Source organism: Aspergillus chevalieri, chromosome 4 (assembly GCF_016861735.1).
Source record: "Aspergillus chevalieri M1 DNA, chromosome 4, nearly complete sequence".
Classification (NCBI taxonomy): domain Eukaryota; kingdom Fungi; phylum Ascomycota; class Eurotiomycetes; order Eurotiales; family Aspergillaceae; genus Aspergillus; species Aspergillus chevalieri.
Window position 1 is genome coordinate 1,041,896 of NC_057365.1, and position 23,661 is coordinate 1,065,556.

The following is a 23,661-nucleotide window of genomic DNA, read 5'->3' on the forward strand; positions in this document are numbered from 1 at the left end:
ATGCAAGGAATGTGGGCGATATGTCCCCTGCAGGGGTGCAATAGCTCCGATTGGACTGGTAATAATTCCCAACGGTTGAACATGTACTAGTTATTTCCCTGCATTCTGCGTTGTAAACGGGAGTTCTTCGTGGGGTAATGGTTATAATCGTTGGTGGAGCATTGTTGGCGGATCAGGGTGGTATACTTGGATATATGCCCTCCCTCGCGTACAATGGACTTCTGTATAACTATATTGGAATAGATACATTCCGTTACATTGAGCAGGTAGCACAGGAAAGTAATTGCCAGGTGCAAATATTATACCCAATAAGGCGTCGGGCTATACAGTGTACATGGCGACGTAAATCACAACATGCCATGAAAATACTGTACAACTTCATGCACTCTTCAAGAAAAGAACGTCTACCATAGTGTTAGCCACATTAGATACGATAATAAAGAAAAAGAACACTTACTATACTGATTCCGCGAACCCCACGCATCAACAACATCCAACCTAGCCTTTTCCAGCAGCGCATGGGCATCATTCGCATCATATTTATGGCTCTTTATAGCCAATATCCTTCGTCCAGCTGGGACCACCTCTCCACCTAGCCACACATCCGTCTTGGGGTAATAGTACTGGCTATGGCTCCCATTTTCGTGATCCCAGGACCCAACAACATCCCATTTTCCAAGGTCGAAAGCTTCATGACCAAGGATATCGTTGGCTCTTTCCAATCCATTCTTGATGAATCTGTGATTATTACCGTGCTTGTCGTTATACGCAGCTAGTACTCGTTCTTGATCTTTGCAACCGTCTAGACCAAGTAGGAAAGATCGATTCGATTCTCCGGGGCCGATGAAGCCTGACAAAAACCCCGCGGTCTCGGATCGCTGCATGCTGCCCACCGTCGATCCCAGTGATACTAAAACTTTCGGGCGCGATTCGAGCTCGGCCCGCTGCAGCCACTGACGGCCATCATTGTATGTCCCCAAAAGTCCGAAGCAGCGGATGTGCCGGAACGTACCCGGCGGGACCACGTTGAGGGTACGTTGGAGTTCGTGAAGGGAGACGTCGAGAGCGAAGTAATCTACATCGCGGCCTAGATCGTCGAGAGCCTCGAGCAAGATTTTGATTTTGCGTAGATTGCTGGCCAGTTAGACTTTGTATATCGTTTGTATTTCTGGTAGTAATACTCACCCACTCCCCAATTCAATAATCATACTCCCCGGCTGAATATGCTGCGCGATCTGATGCTTCTGCTCCTCTAAAATACCAATCTCCTCATTCGTCAAGTAGTATGACGGCGTATAAGTCACATCTTCAAAGTACTGCAATCCCTTCTTGTCCCATAGGAGAAGGTCGGGCATAGCAGCTTCGCCATGGCATGCTGCTTGGATACTATCTTGTAAGGAACTTCGGAGCTCGGTTTCTGTTTTTGCGGAGCTGATGTCGATTATATTATTTGGAGCGGTCGATCTAGAGACAGGCTCATAGACCGCGCGCGGTTTGACGTCTATTCGGGAGGAGATTATGTTTTCGAACATTGTCAATATTGGCGTGAAATGAACCAACTGGTCAATGAGCACGGGCGAGTGCCAATCTCATATACAATGCTACCGATGAGTATTTGTGATGCAATGCTTCTTTACTCTCCTCGATACTGCAGTAAATATTATGTGAGCTCATATAGTCGTCTTTTCCATTTCCTTGCTGTGTCGACCGAGTGCAGTACACTATACTCTGGTATCCACAAATCTGAGTTAGTATGAACTCACAGATCGGTCACCATGAGCCGGAAGAATGAAAGTCTATATAACAACCGACTGCTTATTGGAGATAACCGTGGATTGCAAGGTTTGGCATCATTGGAGGATCAACCACTATATTTATTCCCTAGCTGTTAAGATGATTGAAGTTCATAACAAACGGCCGTTGTGCATCCTTTCGCCTTGAATTGTACTGGAAATGCTGTATCCGCCATGTACGGCCGTGAGCAACAAAGCAAATACGGGGAAATATTCAATATACGTTGCTCGGTACTCTCTCATTAACTAAAGGTCTCCAGAATTAATGATGTATCATCTTAATGTTATTTTTTAATTTTGCCTATTCTACGTACGTTCGCGCAGTATTGTTACTAACAGTAATGGTTAGCGGAATATGTTTTCCTGGAATATATTCACCCCACATGCGATTATAAATGCACCGGAAACCACCATATCACCGCATATACCCCAAAAATGAAGAACGTATTCATGTGAGCAATCCTATACCCATCTACTTTTTCAAATCGCTAAGCTCAACAGTACAGGTGTCAGCGGCTACATCGGCGGCGACCTGCTGTCGGTGCTGGCGGTCCAGTATCCAGATTACAATTACCGCATCCTGGCCCGGAGCGAGAAGAGTAGCGAACTGATCAAGGCCCAGTTCCCGGCGGCTGAGATTGTACTGTCGGATCTGAACGACCTGGAAACGTTGCGCAAAGAAAGTGCCAGGGCCGACGTTATCATCCGTGAGTTTTCCGAGCATGCCCTGCCTCCCCAGTCCCTCATCTAACATGTCTGCTCTAGACACGGCCGATGCGTCAGACCATCTCCCTGCAGCGCAGGCAATTGTCCAGGGTGCATTGGAGGGCCATGATGAAGGACATCCTGTGTATCTGCTGCATACGAGCGGAACTGGTATTCTCTCGTTTCTCGATACGGAAAATGGGGTGTATGGGGAGAGACGGGACAAGCTCTATGATGACCTAGAGGGTGTTCAGGAGATTCTTGGTTTCCCCGATCATGCATTCCATCGGGACGTGGACAAGTTCGTGCTTGAAGCTGGTGCAGAGCATTCGAAGGTCTTGAAGGCTGCGATAGTCTCTCCGTCGACTGTATATGGTAGGAAATGAATGACGCACCTTAAAGCCATTGCCATAATAACATTATCGCCCAGGTCGCGGTCGTGGCCCTTGCTCGCAACGCAGCCGACAAGTATACGAAATGTCCAAATACACCCTACAAAACGGAAAGATCCCCATAATCGGCCGCGGACTCTCAACTGGCGGCAATATCCATGTTGCTGACGTGACCAGTCTGTTCGTCCTCCTCTTCGAGCGCGCCCACCATGGAGACAAAGATGGTAAACTCTGGGGAGGCGAAGCATACTACATAGGCGCGACCGGCGAGCACTGCTGGGGCGATGTAGCGAAGCTGGTTGGAAAGGTCGCTGTAGATGAAGGATTCATTCCGTCTGCTGAGATACAGTCTTTGGATGTTGAAACTGCGCGTCGGTTGGCGGGTTTTGAGGCTGTGAGTTGGGGGTTGAATATGCGGTCTCGTGCGAAGAGGGCGACGGAGTATTTGGGGTGGGAGGCGAGTGGGCCTTCGCTGGAGGATGAAATTCCGGGGATTGTCAGGGAAGAGTGGCAGCGGTTGCAGGAGTAGATATAGATGTCCATTGCTTCGGGCTCGAACTTTCTGTTTTGCTATAGGACATCAAGCGATGCAGGAACAACCAACATGCAAAGGACACGCTTACTTAACGAAATGATAACAATTGCATTTATTATCTCCCTGTATCCTGCTAGATAACGCCGATCTTATCATCCTCATGCGGGGTATGACACCGGCCCGAACATCCCCACAGTGGCTGACACATGATAAGGCCCCCTCATATGCCCGTCACTGAGTATCACAGAGACCAAATGCAATTGTTAGCCATGGATCGCTCCCGGCGCTCACGACGGACCCAGAATGCGTATGTATACGGATCACAATTGATTTGGACGTGGCTGACTGTCCATCAGATGCCAACGATGCCGCTCGCGCAAGGTCAAATGCTCCGGTATCCAGCCGTGCGAGCATTGTCGCAGGCGGGGGCAGGATTGTGTGTTTGATGAGGATCGGAAGATTGTGATTTCGGAGGGGTATGACGCTTCCAGGGTGCTGATAGGGATGTTGCTAACGAGATAGGTTGTTTCTGTCGATGAAGCGAAAATTGGAGGAACGCGGTGACAATGCGACAATCGAGCATAAGCGGACTCGGTTGTTGGATAGTTCAGGTGAGAGATAACGCGCAAACTATGCGCCTATGCTGGGCTAAAGCTAATGTTACTAAGAACCAGCAGAATCAAGGACAGAAACCACCGAAGCACGACAATCCGAAGAACGATTTGTCTCGAACCCGCTCGTGTCAGCCTCATATCTGAAACATAATGGACAGACACAACGCGCATGGTGTACGTTGACCGAATACAACGTCCTGGCTCAGACTAACACGTTTTGTAGTATGTCTCGGCCCGACATCAACGTGGTCTTTCAGCCGTCGCGTCCTAAGCATCATCCAAACCCGCGTCCACCCCGATAGCAACACACCGATTCCCCTCGCCGTTGACGGCGATGCATACCAAATACATTGGGGTCACGCGAGCTCAAACGAACCGCCGGATATCAGCGGCCTGCCATCCATCGACTATGCGCTGTATATGCTGAGTACCGTCAAGTTCCATTTGAGCCCGATGTATCGATTCTTTGACGAGAAGGAGTTTCTGTGCAATCTCTACGAGTTTTACGACAATGCTCCCGTGAAGGCGCAAGAGTCGCGACTCTGGTATATACAGTTTCTGATGGTTTTGGCGTTTGGAGAGGCGTTTCTGACGCCTGTAAGGACGGCAGAGAATACGGAGAACTGGACGCGGTTTTTCACTAGGGCCATGTCGTTACTGCCGGATATTACGGGGTTGTGGCGGGATCCGATACTGGCGATTGAGGTGCTTGCGTTGATCGCGCTGTACTTCCATTCGGTGGATATTAGAGATACTGCTTATTGCTATGTAAGTGTACCGAAACCTTTACGTTAGGACGGTATGCTAAATGTATAGATTGGCCATGCAATGCGCATGGCTTTGGTAGAGGGCTGGCATCGCGCTCTTCCTGTCGAGCAACTGGGAGAAAAGATGGTCGAGCGATGCAAGAATATCTGGTGGACGATATATATTCTCGACAGCCGTTTCTCGTCTTTAATTGGAACTCCTAACTCAGTTAATGATGAGGATGTTACTGCCATGCTCTGGGATCTGAGAAATTGTTCTCAGGAAGCAGCTGCGTTGACATTGCATGTCAAGATATCGCAGGTCGTCACGCGTGTTCTTAACAGTTAGTATTCCAATGCGGTCTACATTTCGTTGCTGACTTTCCTAGCTGTGTATAGCGTAGATGGCAAACTGGGGGGCGTCTTTCTGCGCAAGATGCGATCCGTCCTGCATGAAATGACGGATCTCTCTCGGGAGCTTGAGAATGTCTTTGCGCACCGGTTTCAGAATTCAGTCGATGCGATTTCCGGAGTGACCACGCGATTGACACTGTCTTGCCATTTGGTATGTTTTTTCGACACTCTACAATTTCCACGCTGACCAAATAGTGTATCATCGTAACGGTCCGTCCCCTCATCCTCAGCCTGCTATGGGAACGCCTGAGCTGTTACGAAAACGGCGATTCTCTGCGTCCATTATCAGCGCCAGTTCGAACACTCGTGCAATCCTGCGTCGACTCCGCCATCAAGTCCCTGCGACTGCTGACAGCCTTGCGAAACCAAAACCTACTTGGTACGACCCGTCACTCCCAGTGCCAACGCATCGCTGACCATGTAGAAACTTTCCTCCCATTCGACCTTGAAAGCCTTTTCTCAGCAGCCTGGATTTTATCCATGATTTTAGCTATCCTCCCAGACACCCTCCCCGACCACAGCTACCGCGACACATATTTCAGTCTTCTGGACGACATGATCGAGCGTGGTAATCGCGTAGCCCAATTCCGTAAATCCGAAATTGAGCTCTTAGAGGAACTAGCCCAGCCACTCCTCGTTCCTTCAACACCTGTATCACATCCAGTTGACGAGGAACCGGAGCCACTCATAACCCCGAGGAGTGAGACAGTCCCGGGATTCAATGACCTAGACGTGCAGCCTGTCATAGCAACGCCGTCATTGACTGCTACTGGAATACCAGATGTGAATGAGGACGACCTGACCCTCGATTGGAGGGATTTTGGGGCTTCACTGAATCAAATGTTATCGGCGACGGACGAGTTGGATGCGAATTGGGTGGATATGGATAGAGGGTTGGGAATGGATTTGTGGCTGTGGGATAATTGACAACTGAATAGTAACTGCTTCCTTTTATTTGAAAAATACAGAGTACCAGGGATAAAAGCGATTGGATTTGATCCACGCGGGGTTGTTTACTGGAATGCGTGGAATGTGGAGATGGAAGCGTGTTCAGATCCTGTACGTAGCGGTTGGATCGAGGGCCATTTGCTTTACAATCAACAGGCAAGTCTCTCAAATAAAAGAAATCCAGACTGTGTTATATCCCTGTGCTTTTTCCTGTTTGATTGTGGTGGTTTTGTCTATACAACCACACTATATTATCTGCCGTTCTTAGGGCTAGAATGTGGAATGTGGGAAAAATGGAATGTGGATCAACAAACACTAGATCTCAGAATATCCTGTAGATAATTCACTACTCTTAAGTTTATTTCTTTTCCTCATGCCCCCTGACTTGTTACATTTTATATCTCTTTATTCTTCCTGTGGGCTGGTCTACACAGTGAATAAAGTACAGCTTCACCCTTTCCTGATCAGGAAAAATGACTTTCCTTTAAAACCATTTGCCATTCATTGCTTGTTTGTGACTAACTTATATTCACTCTTTTACCTTTTCACTTGTTTGATGCCATTTGCTATTGAATTTTCACTCATTTTCAGAGATTCAGGGTATTTAAGGCCCTTGTCGCCCAGCGATCTTCGTTTCCTTTCCAAAGCATCTTCTCTTCTCTACTCTCTTTCCTCAGCTTCATCGGCAGCCTAATCTACGCTCAGGAAACATGCACTTGAAGTTCGTCTTCATCCTGCTACTCGCCCTCGTGGCCGAGTCAGTCTTTGCCCGTCTCCAGGGCCACCATCGTCGCCACATCCATGGCAAGCACCTCGCTATCAAGAACGACAACGACAACGACAACATCGGTTCTGGTTCTATAATCGAACCTCGCACTCTTACCGACGTCAACGGAAATGCTATCGGTATCGGTCCTCTCACTGCTACGCTCGGCATCCTCCCTGGTGCAACTCTGGCCCCGACCAACGATCACCCTCATGAAGACCATCCACACGATGGTCATTCCACTCACGGTGGTCACCACGAAGGCCATTCTCATGGTCATCATCCGCATGGTGGCCATCCCCACGACGGTCACCCCCACGGCCACGATAATGAGGCCAGCCCGCACCCCATCAAAGCAACCGCAGCCTGGGACCAGACCCCTCCCGACGGCCAATTCACCTGGGACGGCTTCAGCGGACGCACGCAGTCCCAAGGCGACGGCGTCGGCTACAAAGGCAACGTCGGCGACCCATGGGGTAGCAACATCATCCTGCTCGACTCCGAAACCGACGCTCCGTACTACAAATACGTCGCGCAACTGCACGGCCCTAAAGACGCCAACGCGCAGCCCTGGAAAGTCGTCTTCTGGAACAAGATCGGCCCAGATGGCAAGATATCTGGCTGGTACCAGCACTCTGCGCTTGAATTTGATATGCTGCCCAATGAGATCAAATATGTGGCTTTTGACAAGGACTCGCAGGGTGGGTTTGGTGCTGCGCCTGGGGACCATCTTCCTACCGATCAATGGGGTGGTTGGTCTAGTACTTGGGGCGAGTTTGACTTTGGTGATGTGAAGAATCATGCCATGTCTGGATGGGATGTGTCGTGTATTCAGGCGCAGAATGCCGGGCAGGAGGTGCAGGGGATGAGGATGTGCTTGTCCAATGGGGACAAGTGTTCTACTATCACGAGGGGCGCGAAGAAAGTTGAGAATGCGTATCCGAGTGATAAGGCTGGAGTTGATGGATTGGGAGGTGTTGTTGGGGCAGGGGCTGTTAGGATTGTTGTTGAGCTGGACTATGATGAGTAGGGGGTCGGGTTGTACATATGCATTTTTGGCCACATTGGATTGGAAGTAAATAATCACGAGAAATGACAACATTATTCAACGAAAAACACGCATTTGATAGTGATCACTTGATTGACTTCATTATTGTCCAGGCCGCTTTTCGCTGAACCAATATTAAATATGTTTCCTAATCACAAGGCCTCTCGCTCATAGGCAATCCGAAAACGGCCCCAAGGGTCTACATATCCCATCAGCTCCATTATCTGAATCCTGCCGTCTTCACCAACGGCATAACGCGCATAGTTGCCCCTGTTGTTGAAGTCTTGAATAAGGAGTGACATTCGAGGAGTTTCGTACTTCACATTAAGCCCGTTGATGTCGGCTGTTTACACTTAGAATTATTGTATGCCGAAAATCCCAGTCATAGAAACAAGGATATTGACTGTTTCTTCTGGCTTCTCGATCTCAATGTACAGTTCAAAAAAGAGCTATTCAATCGACACTTTTTTGACCTTCACAGGGTTATAGCCCAGCCAAACCTAGATGTCAAGCTGTGAAATGTATGGACATACATTTCAAGAAGCTCGCAGTAGGTTTTCTAGCAGGTCTGTAGGTCAAATACTATATGGTGGTAGTCTGCTTGGACATGGAGAACATCCCCACTTGATTGGTGGTTAGGGAAAGGCAGCCTGTGAAATGATGTCTCAACAGACTTGCATAGGAAATGATATCGCATTGCATGCCCAACAGCATACCAATGCGCTAGACAAGTACTGTCGGAATAGATACCTCGGAAGAGATTGATATAGAACCGCGGGGAACGACGTCATGTGGGGTGCAGCTTATAAATCAAAGCTTAGCCTCCAGAGAAATATACAAGTCCAATTCCACCATAAATTCCCTCAATTCCCACAATTCCTCACCAGAACACCTACAGTACCATTCAACATGTCTTCCACCATGAGAGCAATCGGTACTCTCCCTCTCCCGCACCCCCGACCCCCAGTGCCTATCTAACAACCGTGTAACCAGGCATAAAAAACAACACCGGCCCCGCCGAAAACCTCTTTGTCGACAACATCCCCAAGCCCTCTCCCTCCGCGGGAGAGGCCCTGGTGAAGATTAAGGCTTTCGGTCTGAACCGAATGGACCTGCTGCAGCGCGAGGGCAAGTATCCGGTTCCGCCGCAGGCGCCTCCGACGCTGGGCGTGGAGTTCTCGGGTGTGATTGAGGTGGTTGCGGAGGGGACGGATTGTGATTTCAAGGCTGGGGATGAGGTTTTTGGACTGGCTTATGGAGGTGAGTCACTCTTTTCAATAGAGGTGGATTGGCTTGGATTGGATTGGGTTGCTAATTGGGGATAGGTGCGTATGCGGAGTATATTGTGGTGTCGCCGGCGATGCTGGTTCATAAGCCGGCCGAGTTGTCGTGGGAGGAAGCGGCTGGTGTTCCTGAGGTAAGAAAATCAATATTTCAATCGCGATTAAGTGCTAATGAATACTGCGGTAGACATGGATGACCGCCTCGCAAGCCCTCTTCCTCATCGGCGACTTCCAACCCGGCCAATCCGTCCTCTGGCACGCCGGCGCCTCGTCCGTCTCGCTTTCAGGGATCCAACTCGCCAAGGCTCACGGCGCAAAAGCGATCTACGCGACCGCCGGATCGCAGGAAAAGATTGACTTCCTGGAGAAACAAATGGGTGTCACCGCCGCGTTCAACTACCGCACACAGGACTGGGCGTCGGAATTGCGCCAGGCTACGGATGGACAAGGGGTGAACCTAATTGTCGACTTCATCGGCGGGCCGTATTTCCAGGATGATCTGAACTCGGCTGCGCGCGACGGACGGGTTGTTTTCTTGGGGTTGATGGGCGGTGGCAAAGTGCCTGGGACGGCTGATATCTCCGCGATGTTGTACAAGCGCGTTCGCGTTGAGGGGAGTACACTGCGGAGTCGGGAGCTGGATTATCAGCGGAAGCTGCGCGATACCTTGGTTGAGCATGCGCTGCCCAAGCTCCAGGATAAGTCGTTCACGGTATATGTGGAAAAAGTGTTCCGCTTCGAAGAAATCGCAGACGCACACCGACTATTGGAGAGCAATGCCACCAAGGGCAAGTTGATTTGCGTTATCGATCACTAGTCATACATACACACATACACACATCTATATACACACGCGCATCCATCCTGTGGTTACTTTTTGGGACTATATACACTAATTACACACGATTAACCAGTTTAGTCAGACCCGCACTCGTGGTCCTTCTGGTCCGGGTAGAAGTAGTCACGGTCAATGCGCATCGAGTTGATGTGCCAGGTCTTTCCATTGTCTGGGGTGGTTATTCCGCTGTCACGCGCGCCGTCCAGGGCGATGGTGTTTTGGAAGTTAAGGTCTGCGTCACTGAGGTGGATGGTCATGTTCTGCCAGGAGTATGCGGCGAGGGTGCCGCAGGCGTCGAGGTAGCATTCGTTGCTGGAGTAGATGTAGGTGGGGTTGATTGTTTTGTCTACACGAACGGTCAGTACGATTGCTTCGCAATGGCAAGGGGAATATGGGAGACATACCATCAGCCTGGTGCGAGATCTCCTTGCCGTTGACAGAGATCTGCTGGATAATCTTGTTGCTCGCCTCATCGACGGTGATGGTGAACTCAAGCTCCGAGTCGTTCGGAACAGGCACGTATGGCTCTTGCACCTGGCCAGCTATCGGTCTGTCAGCATCGTTCCCCATACAAGCCGAAGAAAAAGAACAACATACACGAATGGTAAGTACTAGTAGCAACACACCACTCCTGGTTACTAGCAGGACAAGCCTGACTCTTCTGATCCGGCGACCAATTCAACAACGGCTGAAACAAATCCGCCTTCTGGTCCGACATGCTCGCACTCAACCCAACCCACAGCGCCAACCACGGCGCCTCATCGCTGGTATTCTGCTGCGATCCGCACGGCACAGCCGGCGGGACGAGCGAGTAAGTCGCCTTTGTGATGTGGATGTTGTCGCTGGTCGGTCCCAGCGCGAACATGTTGCCGAAATACCAGTCGTCGTACATGGCGGAGGCGCGCAGCGCCAAAGCCAAGGGGAGGAGGGTGGTAGAAAAGTGCATATTCAAGACCTGTCTTGAATAGGATTAGAATATTAAGGGATTGAATACCGCTGGGGTATTTTAAGAAGCAAAGGGTATAAAGAACAAAAAATGAAAAGAGAACACGATTTGCTTGTGTGAGAATGGGAAGACAGTCGGTGGACAAATCAACCTTTAATAGTATTGCGGACTAAACTAGACCCTTTGATAAAAAAAGGCTGGAACTCAGGAGGGACCACAAAACACGGTTAATTAAGAAGTGCCCAATGAGAGGGCTACATCCAGGCCTAAAAGAGGCACCGTTTCAGAGGCCAGACATACTCAATGGGGAACGCCCGAAGGTCAATCGCGGTCCCTGTTTCGGGATCGTCGAATTTCCCATTTTGATTGCGACTCGGCCAGGAGAGTTTCACGCTGAGACCGGATTTATTGCTGCATTTCCATTCTGACTAACTATGCATATGGCTATACTTCGTGCATCGTACAATGCACATTGTGACATTCTCATGATTTTCCAAAAACAGATAGAAAAAGAGGTGCTCTGTACATGTAGAATCTAGTTCTTCTTGCACTGCTTCGCAAACTGGTCCACATAACCCGGGAGAGTCTTCGACCACAACTGATCATCCGTCAACGCCGTCTTCAACTTCTGGCACTCCTCCTCCGAAGGGACGTCGTCATCGCCCTGGCTCTGCTTGCTGATCACCGGCTCGGCCGCCTTGAGCGCGCACTGACCGAACTGAAGAACACTGTCGTCGTCGTTGCACACCTTCTTGTCGCCATACTGCTGAGAACAGCTCTGCTGGATAGCCTGGCTGACTTCCTTGGCGACCTTCTCGATCTGATCCTGGTTGCCGGTGGAGATTCCGAGGCTCTGCGAGAGCTGCTGGACGAGCTGCGGGACGACGGTCTTCTCAAGGAACGAGGTGCTGTCATTGATGGTGGTGTCGCATTTGCTCTTCTGGCATACTTCTTGGTTGAAGTAGTTGTGGAGGGTCTGGGGCTTGTCGCCCAGCGAGTTGGGGATGTCCTCGCATGTTGCGGGGATGGATGCGGCCATGGCGACGGAGAGGGTAGCGAGGAAGGCAAGAGAGAGCTTCATTTTGGCTGTTGTAGAAGTCGTAGGCTGTAGTTTATTCAATTGAACAGATCGAGTCGATGGTGATGATGATTCAATCGAGTCTGGCGTGATTCAAGCGGTTTATATAGCTTCATCTTCTGCTCAACTAGGAAATACACAGCAAGGACCATCATCGTGTTACCAAAATCTCAGAATAGGAGCCCTTTGTTTCAATCCCGACCGTCGAAGAACCTCAATTTTTCGGTCAAACGAGATGAACCACATCTCCAGTGCCGCGAGGTTGGTATATCAACTGGCCTCGTTCGTAATGTTTCAATGTTGAATCCGGATGCATCACTTTTTTTGACTCGAGTACTCGCCATCAAACGCGAGCTGTTGCACTGTGGATAGTCTATTTACTAGTATTATGTATCCTTCTTTGTATCTGATAATGCTGTCTTTACCTTCTCCTCTCGTCACTTGACTATCAACAAAGAACCATGTCGATTGTCTCGACCCGTGAAACACCTCTGCGTTACGAGTATTTGTCTCTGCTTGTTCCTAGCTGCAGGACCAGTATCACGACGTCACCATATTTCGTCACCGGCCTATTTTTCTTTGAAGAACAGCATCAGCAACGTCAGCCTTGCCAAACCGTGAATGAATATATCGGAGTACAGAAACAGCCGGCATCTTGCATGAAGCCATGGTGATGCCCTCTCTTATTCCCCGGACTTTGTTCTCCATAGCCCCGGAGATCATCGACTACGAGTCGCGGACTGTGGCCAGAGCTTTTGGGACGCCGATGTTTCACTCGTTGTCTGATGTTCCATATCACAAACGCTGTACTCCGCATCATGTCTCGCCACAAATCTGCCAAAGGAGGCCTGACGCACTGGATCGCCTAAATCTGAAACTAGGATCTTATCTAGAATCTTTCTCAAAGCGACAGGTACCATACCAGATGCAACGAAGCTTTATCTCCAAACACAGCATGGCGATTCAATTCACCGTCTGCATTATTGATGATGTCTCATGGAGTAAAGCAATGCGTAGCGGAACAGAATGCCTTGCTAGCCGTCCTAGTAGCAACTAGAATGTCATCTAAGTAAAATTTTTGATGCTGTCCGGATTATGGTTATTCTCAGACAAAGCAACAAAACGCATTCTTTCCGTTGAGGTACTCAACTCGTACTATAAGCAAGGTCTAGACATCCCAGTCCAGCTAGCTCGCCGCCAAGGTGAGTACGGGATACTTCATTCATCAATAAGCGTTTTCCGGAACCATCTGAAGACGCCAACAATAATCTCTGCTCTTTATTCGCTCTTCCATAAATTCCAGAAGTTCTTGGAGAGGGATATTCTGTTCACAAACAGCCTGCAGCAGAAACTGAGTTGTTTTAATATGAGGAGCTTTAGATTTTTTCGCCACAGAAAGGCTTGCACTAGCCCAGCTCTCTGGGTTCGGATCGGCACCATGTCTGAACAGAGTTCAGACAATAGCCAGATGTGGTCGCATCCAAGTAGACTGTTTTGATGGGGACACTTCGCTCATATCGGCGCCGTGGTGAAGTAGGACATCAAGTATCGCTTCTGCCGCTTTAGAGTCGGATGCTTTCCTTGCTAATTCCAGACTCGTCAAGTTTCGTGGTGTCTATACGTGACTTGCTTTGTCCAGAGCGTACTCGGATTACAGTCTCGCTCGAATAGAAACTCCACAAAATCTGCATTGGCATTCGAGATCGCTTTAAGAAGCGGAGAGCCTTCCACTGTGCCATATATATCAGCGCCATGGTCAATCAGTAGGGCAATAGTACTCTTGTGGCCGCTGTCTATAACTCTCAGCATCAATGACGGGCTATACGAATTGAGCAAGAGTCTATAGCCTCTGACTTTATTGTTATAACAGCCGGGTTTGTTCTTAAGAACCCATTTGATGATCTCTGGAAATCCACAAGTTGCCGCCGTGATCATCAGGGCGCGATGGTCCTATGAACTAGGCATTGCTTTTGCGTGTTGATTTGCGGCATTAGAAACTTTGCCATTGCTACATGGACTTCACTGCCAGCTGCCTCAAGGGCTCTTAGCGAACCACGAGCATCTCCATCAGGAGGATTCACACATGCTCTGTTTTTGAACAAGACCTGGCGGCTCCAATACTGTATTGCGTGCTGCACGTATCAATGCAATATCCAACACAGAGAGGTCAGTGGCGGCCCAGGTGCTGAACACGAGCTGCAATACTTTCACCCGGTTGTTGCACGCTGCTTGCATAAAAAGCGAGCCATTGCCGAATGCTTTCTCAGTGTTTTATAATCGGTAAGTGCTTCATGAGGGACTTGATTCAACCGACGTCTCCCTTGCCCGCTGCCTGTATCAATAGTGTCTCTCCAGTCTCCAGCGTTCTCACTCACGGTCATCCAAGGGCATGCAGCTCTCTCAAAGCCGGCCCATATCTCTAATGACACTCGGTTGTACTCTCCATCGTTTAGAAGCTTCATCAAGTGGTCAATGAAGACTTGCACCATGGGCCCTTTGTCATTCAGCAGTGGCTTAAACAAGGAAGATGTCTCTTAGATCTCGTATTTGTACTTGCCTTTTTTTTTTTTTTTTCCACCACTCCCTGGGACGGGATTCGCCGTACCGATGAGAAGGACCATCTTCTGCGTCTTTTGACAGCATCTTTATGCCGGGCTATTAACCTCGCCTCTGACAACGTTTTCGGTCGTGGTTCTGGCTTCAAGAGCCTTTTGAATGGCTGATGTCATGTCATTATCAAATGCCCATTAAAAGCTGAGCCACTGTAGTGACGAGCATTGATTCGATATAAATGTGGATATATCAGACAGTATAGTCGACCTGAAACCTGCACGAGAGAGTAAATATCGCTTTCATATTTGAAATAGCTGGCGACCTTCAAGAGAAGCTCGTTGGACAGGCTTAGGAGAGATATCGTGCGGGCTAGTTGCCGTCTGGGAGATATTATCTGAGAACGGGATTTTGAATTTTACGAGAAAACATGTTCGTGGGTTGTTATTGAGTGAGATCAACGTGACAACCCGTCAGACAGTTCCATTATGTGCAGTGCCTGAGGCTGATGATCTATACAAACTCAACCACCCTCATCCGCATCCGTGATCATATTCCGAACAACATCAGCGAGATCCTCTAAAGCCGCTTTCTCACGTGGAAGAACATGCCCAGCTCCATGATCGAACAAATCCGCACGATCTTGATCACAAAGGTTATACAGTGCCAGCGATGCATCGATATACGGATCATTACTGCCAAGGACATGGCACGTATGAATCTCAATCCTCTCTTCAGTCTCATCCGCATACACGTCACCGCCAGAGACAGGATGAACAGGCTGCCACCCGCCAATGAATATCGCACATTTAATGTGAGGAGTCCGTCCCGAGTCCTTCTGTCTCTGTCTTTCATCTAAAATCAGCGAGGCAGCGACACGGGCCCCTTCAGAATATCCAATAACGCCATCGATATCCCCCTCTTTATCCAAGAGCTGGATCAGGTAGTCGAGAGCCGACCGAACACTCTCAAATGAGGACACGGAATGTTTTGTGATAGAGCGCAGAGTACTCTCGGGCGTTTCACCGCGTGGAAAATGGCGGAGGTGCTTATTAATGGCTTCCCGGTTATTCACGTTGAAGAATGCATAGTTTGGTGGTGGTCCAAAAAAGCCTGCAAATTCCTGAGGTATTTCGACAAGGACATTTCCCTCTGCGAAGCGGAAGGTAGCGCTTCCGTTGGATTCGAGGATATCGCATAATGGTTCTGGGGGCGAGAGGTTTCTGTTCTAGCACATGACAAGGGAGATGTGTATAGGCTTGGCTTACTGAGTTGTGCCTCGAATGTCTATTCGCAGGACCGGTCAGCATAATCAGATCTTCCACTGGCTTCTATTAAGCTCACCTTTGCATTGTTGAAAGCCCCTGGAAGACAAAGAAACCGCATGGTGGATATATTACTGAACTTTGCCGTCTATTGTTCAGATCAAAGAGAATTGTACGGGAATACGCTAGATTTAAAGCGATATAAGAGACCTTAACTCACGCATGCAAGGGAATTGCTGACTCCATCGACCTGTAGAAGAAATCGTTCGCCAAATTTTCGACGTGAATCTACTACTCGAACTCCTTACATATTGATTCCTTTCTCCAGGAAATGTGCCTTCGAGATATCCCTTTATTGCGTCCTTGCATGTTGACAAGCTGGGCCCGTCCTTGACCCAATCTCATTATCTGTTGCCATTCATGATGTTAAATTGTCCCGAACCATGCTTACATGTGTTTATTTGCGAGTTATCCAAGCTAGCTACAGCTTGCCGCCAGAAATGGCGGCTATGTATCATACAGCCTTGTAGCTGCCTTGATACTCAAGTTCGAATGATTTGACAGCTCAATTGCAAGTAATGCACAGCTTTTTTGAAGGGTCAATTTAGTCGCGTTATGGGGGGCACCTTCATGGTCGATGGTGCGAGCGGTGTGCAGTTCGGTGGTGTGCGGCCCAAAGCATTTAATTCTTGAATTATTCCCTTCGTTCTCCGACAGACCTTTCGTTGACATGGGGCTATCAAATCTGCCCAATGAGTTGATGATCTCAATTGTTACCTTCCTGGGATTGTGCGAACTCAACTCCTTCTGCCGAGTCAACCGCCATAACTATGCCCTGCTGAATCCACTTCTCTAACGGCGTGAATTACAAGAGTTTGACGCATCCGTTGGATTTCCCGTGTTGGCACTGTTCTGGGCCTGTCGCACAGGAGTTGAAGGTACAGTTAGGCTCAGTGTCCAAGCAGGAGCGCATATCGATGCGCCAAACAACGTGCGCCAGTCTCCATTCTCCGTGGCAGCAGAACATGGACATGTGAGCATCATGAAGCTGCTGTATGACACCAAGCAAGTGAATATAGACAGCAAGGATTTCTGCTCTCTGACACCATTGTCTCATGCGGCAGTCAGTGGGCAAGAGAGGGCTGTGAAATTCCTCCTTGACACCAAGAAGGTGGATATAGATGTCACCGATTTGAATAATGAAGCACCATTATCATTGGTGGAAGAGAATGGGCATGAACTAGTTGTAAAGCTACTATTCCCGGTCGATCCTGGGCCTTCAATATGTATATTGACTGTGATTTGGCACATAAGATCCCTTCTGACCGCTCCGCAGGCAAAAATCAGCGGAATGATCGCTACCAATCGCAGTAATAATAGGACGATGAAGGACTAGGTCATCAACCTGACAGTGGTTCTTGCTGATGGCCGGATTCTCAAGACACGCAAGAGGCCTCAGTGAGTTGCCCGATTGACTGACTCTCCCAGAGCTCTATAGCTGACAGGACAAAAGCAAACCATCTGCGGGATACAACCTCAATGGGCCCTTCACTGGTTCAGAGGGACCTTAGGCTTTGTCATAGAGGCAACCCTTAAACTGGCGCATATCACGGAAGAAACTGGCGTGGCAGTGGCGACATTCCCAACCATGAGAGAAGCTGCAAAGGCCGCCATTCAGGTGATTCACCAAGGAATCGCCATCGGAGCCATTGAGCTCCTGGATGACGTTCAAATGGACGTGACCAACAAAATTGGTGGAACGGGTCGTGAATGGAATGTCCTCCCATGCTGTTCTTCAAATTCAGTGGGTCCAAGCTAGATGTCCAAGACAATATCGACTGTGTTCGCCAGGTTGTTCGCCAAAACAGTGGGAGTGATTTTGAAGTTGAGCGGGACCAGGCAAAACAGCACAATCTCTGATCAGCGCGAAAGGAGGCGCTGTGGAGTAGTATGCTGTGTATACGGAAGTCGCGCAATAAAGTCTGGTCTACCGATGTGGCTGTTGCCTTGTGTCCATGATGCTGATCAATTAGATTTTTGGAGGCCGAGCAAACTCTACTTCAGAAGTCTCCCATTCAGAAGCCAGCTGAGGATGGAGCTCTTCGCATGCATAGGACGGCTCAGATTGATTCGCCGTATGGCATTCGAGGAACGACATGGAGTCATGTCCGCCTTGGTAGATGTACTGGTTTCGAGTCTGCTGGATGCATACAATGCCAATGTTGGGCATCAGGTTGCTTCTTGGGCTCAATCCGAGAGAATTGTGCCTCATGTTGAGAGCATTATGAAGCAGAAAGAGGACTTCAGTATCTTCAGAGAGAATGACCGGTCCTTTGCAATTTTTTTATCGCGTTATTGCTAGTACGTATCGACCGTCATTCTTTGCCCAAACTTCCCAAACCAAAGACAGGTATCTGTAGGGGAAGAGCTATAGCATCGCTCGTGGTAGCCTACAATTAGCCCTGCGATACTTTTGCGATAGCAAGTCCCTCGCTTATGCCAGTGCCATTGACCTACAAGGCCTGATTGATCTTGATCTAGGCCGCGCTACTAACACTCTAGCAGCTGTCTAAGAAGCATACAGAATCCGAGCGGCACTGGCTCCACTGGATAATGCGCTGCTAGCTGCTAGCTTCGTGAAATCGGCCTTGCGTCCACTGAGCTGGGGCGCGTGGAAGATTCCCGGTGTGTTCTCGAAAAGTCAACTGATATTCGCCTAGCGCATAATAGCGACCGAATCGGGAATCCCTACAGCAACATGGCCAGTTTACTGCTTTGCATGGGAAATGTCGATGCCACCGAAGAGATGCTGAGCCGCTTTCTATCGTTGCAGAGCTTTACAGATGGGACATTTCTCAAATTCGGAAATCCACGGTTCTCAGGGTATGCGTACGCTCTCAGAAAGAACAACTTGTTCATGGCGGCTGACCCAACGGCGGTGACATAGTTTTACTTAGTAGGATCAGACTAGCCCAGAACTGGTACCATGATGCTCTGTGTCTCGCGTTAAAAGCTCTGGATTTCCGGCGGCAATGCCTGGGGGATCACTTGAAAATCTGCGACTCGTTGTACCAGATTGCCTGTCTGTATGAGAAAGGCGAGAAACTTGATTTAGCCGCGTAAACTCTGATTTATTCCCCTGTCTCTGCCATTCTTTGTCAGGCTAACCCAGTCCCTTTCAGTCAACACCTACAAGAGTGCATCAATGTCTCCGAAAAACTCCCATTAATCGAGGGACTGCGACATTTGGCTCGTGTGATAAACAACCTATCGCACATCACGGGAGAGCAAGGAATACGAAAGAAAGCGCCGAAACTTTGTTCGGGCCTTGAGTCTCGGAGTGATATCCGCATACTCTTTCGCACAAAAATCTCAAATTAGAATGTGGGGAAAATCCCTGGTCCTATAATGATGGCTTTGTATTGCCGCCGGGATGGAGCAGCGGCTTGCGGAACATTAGGCGCTGATATGATGATCAACCATTCTAGATCAACGTGAGTGCTATCTCGTGTCCTTGCTATTGGCCAGTGATCGAATGATATGTTTGTATGCGTTTGAGTTGGACAGAAATTACGATGGGAATACAGGATGTCTTGTATTCATACGTACCATATATTGCTAATTTTGTGGTTGTACCTTTGTACATGCGGGTCTGTTTTAAGACGCTGTGTTGGGCATGGAAAATATGTAGTTATACAAAATATTCATTTCACTCAATAGACCACTCGCTATACTACTATATTATATGAGAGATGACGAGTGAATTTAGAAGAAGCTTTAAACTGAAGGCAAAGCGGCAATTCAAGCCTCGTACGTTGAATCCTAACTCATACCGATGCCCTACTAACAGAAGACCAGACAGCAAACAGCACCATTTTGGCAGCAAATCGAAAATATCGATCGCACATCTGACGGCATCAGGAATCTGGAGTAAACATAACCGAGCGCTCAGCTGGTATAATTCATGGCTCGCATTGCAGTTCGTGAATTTGCCGAGTGATCTATTCGGCATCTTCCCTCCACCAAAGGAAAATTGCGATGAAGAAAATGAATCGGAAGACTATTGGCAACCGTTCGTCTCTACATTTCTCAGAATAGAGGACCTCATCACATCGTCCGACTCCATCACGATTGATCAGATTATAGCCTTGCTGAAAGATGAGGGTCTTTTAAGGGCAGATGGAACAGAGGGTGATAATGATGAGCGCAATTATCACTATGCCCGGTACTTCGTCTTCTGCGTCCTGGGCTGGCAGACTATGCTTTTCACTCCGACCCCCAAGGGAAGCAGCAATGGTATCCTAGGAGCAGAGACACCGCAGCTCGCAATCGATGAGACGGATGGATGCTGCGGATACACCCACATGTCGCTACAACAGGATCGCCGCGGCTGTTCCAACGAGCCACTAAGCGAATTTCTAATGGGATTCGGTGTCCTACTCCCCTCCAAAAGCCTCTGTCTTGACGAGGATCCCAATATCCAGCATGCATTCCACAAGCAGACAGAAGTGCACGCGAGGACATTCAATGCGTACTCGTTAAGCGCCGTAGCGGGGCTTCGAATCAAATGGGTGGATGCGCTCGCGTGCCATCTGGAATTCAATTCGACAACGAAAGAAATTTCGCTCTTCCGGTTTCCTTCGTTTTGTCAGTCGTTGCTTCTTGAGTATACGAAGGGTCGTCGGAGGAATGTTATTCATGCTTGTGCAACGACAAGTAGTTCGCGCTCTTACTGGGCTACCGAGGAAGAGGTTAATCAGCTGCTTGTTGAGATACTGCTTTCTTATCGTCTTCTCTTTGGGCAGACGAGGAAGTCGAGAAGCCTTTTCCGTTCGTCCTTAAATCCTTTTATCAAGAATCACTTTGTCAAGAAGGTTGCTTATGATGTGAACGTACGGGATCCGATATTGTCGGCATTATGTGGAACGAAAGATTCTTTTGATAGTATCCTCAGTGGCCTTGTGGAAAAGGATTTATATCATCTTCCGCGCGACTTTCCTATCCTTCGATACCGCATATCAGTCTTGCAGAGATATCTCTCTATCACGACGCCTCGTACATGGCTGCAGCTATGGCGAGACAATAGGGATTCGGCTGGTTGGTTGACATTCTGGGCTGTGATTGCCTTTGGAGTTTTTGGATCGGTCATGGCCTTTCTGCAGGTCGTTCTGCAGTTTGTACAGATTATTCAACAGTAATTTGTTTTGTCAGTGGACGCAGGAAACGTATATATATGCATATCCCTGTCTATAGAGTCACGATGTCAATGAATACTACTATAGAGCATCATCGATATCTCTTTCAACCCAGCTTTGAATAACCCCACGACTAGTCGGTTCGTATTCCTTCAGCTTAACGTTGTCCTCATCCTTTTCCAGAAACGTATTCGCATGGCAAAATACCAACGAGGGATCTTTTTTGGAAACAACTACTTCCCTCCACTTCAGTGCCTCGTCGTCGACCTGCGAAAGATTCTCGTAGAATTCTCGACAATTGTCCTTGTCTGCGGTGCACCGGTATATATGCAGTTGCAAAAGCATCCGGCCCAGTGACGGTTTGCCTTTTTGGAGAACCTGAGAACGGTCAACTCTGACTGTCAGTCGATTATTTTCGAGGTCAAGTTGAATCGTGTACAGCCCGTCACTGTCGCAAAGGAGATGTCGGAGCATTGCGTAGTGGGCCTAGAAGGTTAGAGATTTTTGGGACAATCAATTAGGATGATGAACGCTTACTCGACTATGCGCCTGCCCCCATTCCTATAGAAGAATGAGCATATCGCCCGTCAACCTTTGCCAGAATATCAGCTCACCTTCGTGATGGGCTCATAGTTCTCAAGGCCCCGGAGCCCGTCTACACCGAGTTGCAAATACATGTTATATATGACTATCGTAGGCTTAATAACGAAGTCCCGTCGCTTGAGGTAGGATTACTTACTATCATCAGCCCTGACTTCACTGCTTTCATCATATCCAAATAGCCTCAAGATCTCAGGCTCGTCAATCAGATACGCGCCAACAAGCTCTGCCCTGCATTCATCCACCGTGGTTGCAAGGTTCCCAAAAACGCTGGTCCATGTCTGGCCTGGACGATACCAGCTGTTGACTGGCTTCCCGGTCAAAAGATTTATGGGTGGGCTCTGTGGGTCGAAATTGAAGTTGTTGGGGGATAATTCGCTTAGGAATCTCCCGGTTCCATGCCCCAGTATCTCATGTAGAACCACCCAGATATAGTATGAATGAAATCTGTGCTGTTTGAAGGTCTCCTGCTCGATTGGGTCGACCATATGTAGACCTCTTGCCCGGCTGCTTTCAGATACCATGCGGTTCGAGAATATGATGTTCTTGTACCCTGTTTCTTGTCGGATATCGTTATACTGCCCAGGTCAGCCTATCTCCCAATTCATTTGGTCGGATGACGTACATTGGGAAGATTGATGCCCGGAAAAACTATACTCGAGCAATAGGCAAGACCTGAATAATATTAGCGTATATCATCTACCAGCAAAGACACAAACCCCTACTTTGAACGCTTGAAAAATCGGGTGGTTCAAACATATTTTTCTCAAAGGGTCCTTTGGATGTCCCATGATCCTTTACCCACGGTAACCTGCAAACAAGACCATCGGCTATGCCCGCGAGGCGCTGTAACCGACTCGTTTCTGCAGTATCCGCTATACCAACGATTCCCTCAAACTCCGCACGAACACCCAAAGGGTCTCTGTACGGTTCGACAAACCCAATAACGGTTTCAACAGCAGGTGCTGTATCAGTAACCCAGATCTTTTGGCCGTCTTTATAGTCTCTCAGGTCACCAGTTAGGAAGCTCCCATGTATCCTTTCCAGCATCAGCCGTTGAGTAGGGTTCGAGGTATATTCAAGGGCTTCTTGCAAGTTATGGCACACTTGCTCGAGTTCCTCTTTGTGGTCGCCTTTCACTATTCGGACTTGGCTAATCTTTGAAGTCTTACCCCTGGTCCCGACGACATACTCATTCCCCTCTACTGATGCTTGCAGAATTTCGTAACTGGGCTTCCCACCATTATCACATCTTCTCAGGCGGGTATTCTCCGGCAGTATCGCGTTCTCTTCTATAATGTCTGATATAGCGCTGACATCCTCCCGAGATGCCAGGCAACCGTCTCCGAGATAATAGGCAGTTTGCGTATAGGGGCCAGGGGCACCTAAGCTACTAGGCGTCTCCGCATACATCGGCTCCTTAATACGATTGAATATATCAATGGTGGCTCCCGAGACCGAGGCTAGCTTTATGAGACTCTCTTTAGATATTCCCGGTAAGATCTTCTGGTCTCCGGAGCCCTGCGCACATAAGTTATGATACAATCCAAATGAACGCACATGTTACTTACGAAATAATTCCCAACATTTGATAAGAACATGGCAGCGTAGTTTAGAAATCTCTCAACTTCATCGGAATCAACCTGTGTCTCCGTTGCAAGCTTTTCCCAATCCCCACCACATGTATGAGACAAGGCGATGATGAAGTCAAAGATATCATTCGCTTCTGGAGATACCTGTCGAAGGATGATTCTCGTGCCGCTCCATGCAGCTCTGGAGTTGTACGTCAGTTAACACCATGTTTCTAAATATGCGGCATTATCGATACCGAGCCATGTAATGTGCATAGTGCTTTTCGCTGTCGCTCAGGCCATCAAAGGCCTGTCCAACAGATAGTTTATATATTTGTGGTTCGAGCATTTTTGAAGATTTTGAGAAGACATGA

The 23,661-nt window shown here is 48.6% G+C and overlaps 12 protein-coding genes across 12 annotated transcripts; 7 read left to right on the forward strand and 5 right to left on the reverse strand.

Annotated features, from left to right (window-relative positions):
• Nucleotides 1-378: 378 nt before the first annotated feature.
• Nucleotides 379-1,532, reverse strand: ACHE_40362A (uncharacterized protein; the record flags this gene model as incomplete). The annotated part of the gene is made up of 3 exons (XM_043278552.1): nucleotides 379-404; nucleotides 458-1,134; nucleotides 1,186-1,532. The coding sequence occupies 3 exons, from the start codon at nucleotides 1,530-1,532 to the stop codon at nucleotides 379-381; spliced, it is 1,050 nt and encodes a 349-aa protein (XP_043136320.1).
• A 696-nt stretch (nucleotides 1,533-2,228) lies between these two features.
• On the forward strand, nucleotides 2,229-3,419 carry ACHE_40363S (uncharacterized protein; the record flags this gene model as incomplete). The annotated part of the gene is made up of 4 exons (XM_043278554.1): nucleotides 2,229-2,245; nucleotides 2,295-2,500; nucleotides 2,559-2,873; nucleotides 2,929-3,419. The coding sequence occupies 4 exons, from the start codon at nucleotides 2,229-2,231 to the stop codon at nucleotides 3,417-3,419; spliced, it is 1,029 nt and encodes a 342-aa protein (XP_043136321.1).
• A 212-nt stretch (nucleotides 3,420-3,631) lies between these two features.
• ACHE_40364S (uncharacterized protein) lies at nucleotides 3,632-4,834 on the forward strand (the record flags this gene model as incomplete). Its single annotated transcript, XM_043278555.1, has 5 exons — nucleotides 3,632-3,732; nucleotides 3,782-3,901; nucleotides 3,948-4,036; nucleotides 4,094-4,213; nucleotides 4,263-4,834. 5 exons carry the CDS (start codon nucleotides 3,632-3,634, stop codon nucleotides 4,832-4,834), a joined length of 1,002 nt encoding a protein of 333 aa, XP_043136322.1.
• Nucleotides 4,835-4,867: 33 nt separating this feature from the next.
• ACHE_40365S (putative C6 transcription factor) lies at nucleotides 4,868-6,126 on the forward strand (the record flags this gene model as incomplete). Its single annotated transcript, XM_043278556.1, has 4 exons — nucleotides 4,868-5,129; nucleotides 5,175-5,350; nucleotides 5,395-5,578; nucleotides 5,624-6,126. 4 exons carry the CDS (start codon nucleotides 4,868-4,870, stop codon nucleotides 6,124-6,126), a joined length of 1,125 nt encoding a protein of 374 aa, XP_043136323.1.
• Nucleotides 6,127-6,857: 731 nt separating this feature from the next.
• ACHE_40366S (uncharacterized protein) lies at nucleotides 6,858-7,943 on the forward strand (the record flags this gene model as incomplete). Its single annotated transcript, XM_043278557.1, has 1 exon — nucleotides 6,858-7,943. One exon carries the CDS (start codon nucleotides 6,858-6,860, stop codon nucleotides 7,941-7,943), a length of 1,086 nt encoding a protein of 361 aa, XP_043136324.1.
• Nucleotides 7,944-8,870: 927 nt separating this feature from the next.
• On the forward strand, nucleotides 8,871-10,061 carry ACHE_40367S (NAD(P)H-quinone oxidoreductase; the record flags this gene model as incomplete). Its single annotated transcript, XM_043278558.1, has 4 exons — nucleotides 8,871-8,895; nucleotides 8,955-9,221; nucleotides 9,287-9,378; nucleotides 9,432-10,061. The coding sequence occupies 4 exons, from the start codon at nucleotides 8,871-8,873 to the stop codon at nucleotides 10,059-10,061; spliced, it is 1,014 nt and encodes a 337-aa protein (XP_043136325.1).
• A 98-nt stretch (nucleotides 10,062-10,159) lies between these two features.
• On the reverse strand, nucleotides 10,160-11,028 carry ACHE_40368A (uncharacterized protein; the record flags this gene model as incomplete). Its single annotated transcript, XM_043278559.1, has 3 exons — nucleotides 10,160-10,428; nucleotides 10,487-10,624; nucleotides 10,680-11,028. The coding sequence occupies 3 exons, from the start codon at nucleotides 11,026-11,028 to the stop codon at nucleotides 10,160-10,162; spliced, it is 756 nt and encodes a 251-aa protein (XP_043136326.1).
• Nucleotides 11,029-11,563: 535 nt separating this feature from the next.
• On the reverse strand, nucleotides 11,564-12,109 carry ACHE_40369A (uncharacterized protein; the record flags this gene model as incomplete). The annotated part of the gene is made up of 1 exon (XM_043278560.1): nucleotides 11,564-12,109. The coding sequence occupies one exon, from the start codon at nucleotides 12,107-12,109 to the stop codon at nucleotides 11,564-11,566; it is 546 nt and encodes a 181-aa protein (XP_043136327.1).
• A 3,070-nt stretch (nucleotides 12,110-15,179) lies between these two features.
• On the reverse strand, nucleotides 15,180-16,042 carry ACHE_40370A (uncharacterized protein; the record flags this gene model as incomplete). The annotated part of the gene is made up of 3 exons (XM_043278561.1): nucleotides 15,180-15,862; nucleotides 15,925-15,943; nucleotides 16,001-16,042. 3 exons carry the CDS (start codon nucleotides 16,040-16,042, stop codon nucleotides 15,180-15,182), a joined length of 744 nt encoding a protein of 247 aa, XP_043136328.1.
• A 921-nt stretch (nucleotides 16,043-16,963) lies between these two features.
• Nucleotides 16,964-17,740, forward strand: ACHE_40371S (uncharacterized protein; the record flags this gene model as incomplete). The annotated part of the gene is made up of 2 exons (XM_043278562.1): nucleotides 16,964-17,167; nucleotides 17,435-17,740. The coding sequence occupies 2 exons, from the start codon at nucleotides 16,964-16,966 to the stop codon at nucleotides 17,738-17,740; spliced, it is 510 nt and encodes a 169-aa protein (XP_043136329.1).
• Nucleotides 17,741-19,673: 1,933 nt separating this feature from the next.
• On the forward strand, nucleotides 19,674-21,119 carry ACHE_40372S (uncharacterized protein; the record flags this gene model as incomplete). The annotated part of the gene is made up of 2 exons (XM_043278563.1): nucleotides 19,674-19,731; nucleotides 19,780-21,119. 2 exons carry the CDS (start codon nucleotides 19,674-19,676, stop codon nucleotides 21,117-21,119), a joined length of 1,398 nt encoding a protein of 465 aa, XP_043136330.1.
• Nucleotides 21,120-21,197: 78 nt separating this feature from the next.
• ACHE_40373A (dipeptidyl peptidase III) lies at nucleotides 21,198-23,636 on the reverse strand (the record flags this gene model as incomplete). The annotated part of the gene is made up of 8 exons (XM_043278565.1): nucleotides 21,198-21,602; nucleotides 21,654-21,677; nucleotides 21,731-21,804; nucleotides 21,856-22,294; nucleotides 22,342-22,391; nucleotides 22,442-23,219; nucleotides 23,288-23,489; nucleotides 23,545-23,636. 8 exons carry the CDS (start codon nucleotides 23,634-23,636, stop codon nucleotides 21,198-21,200), a joined length of 2,064 nt encoding a protein of 687 aa, XP_043136331.1.
• Between the last annotated feature and the right edge of the window lie 25 nt (nucleotides 23,637-23,661).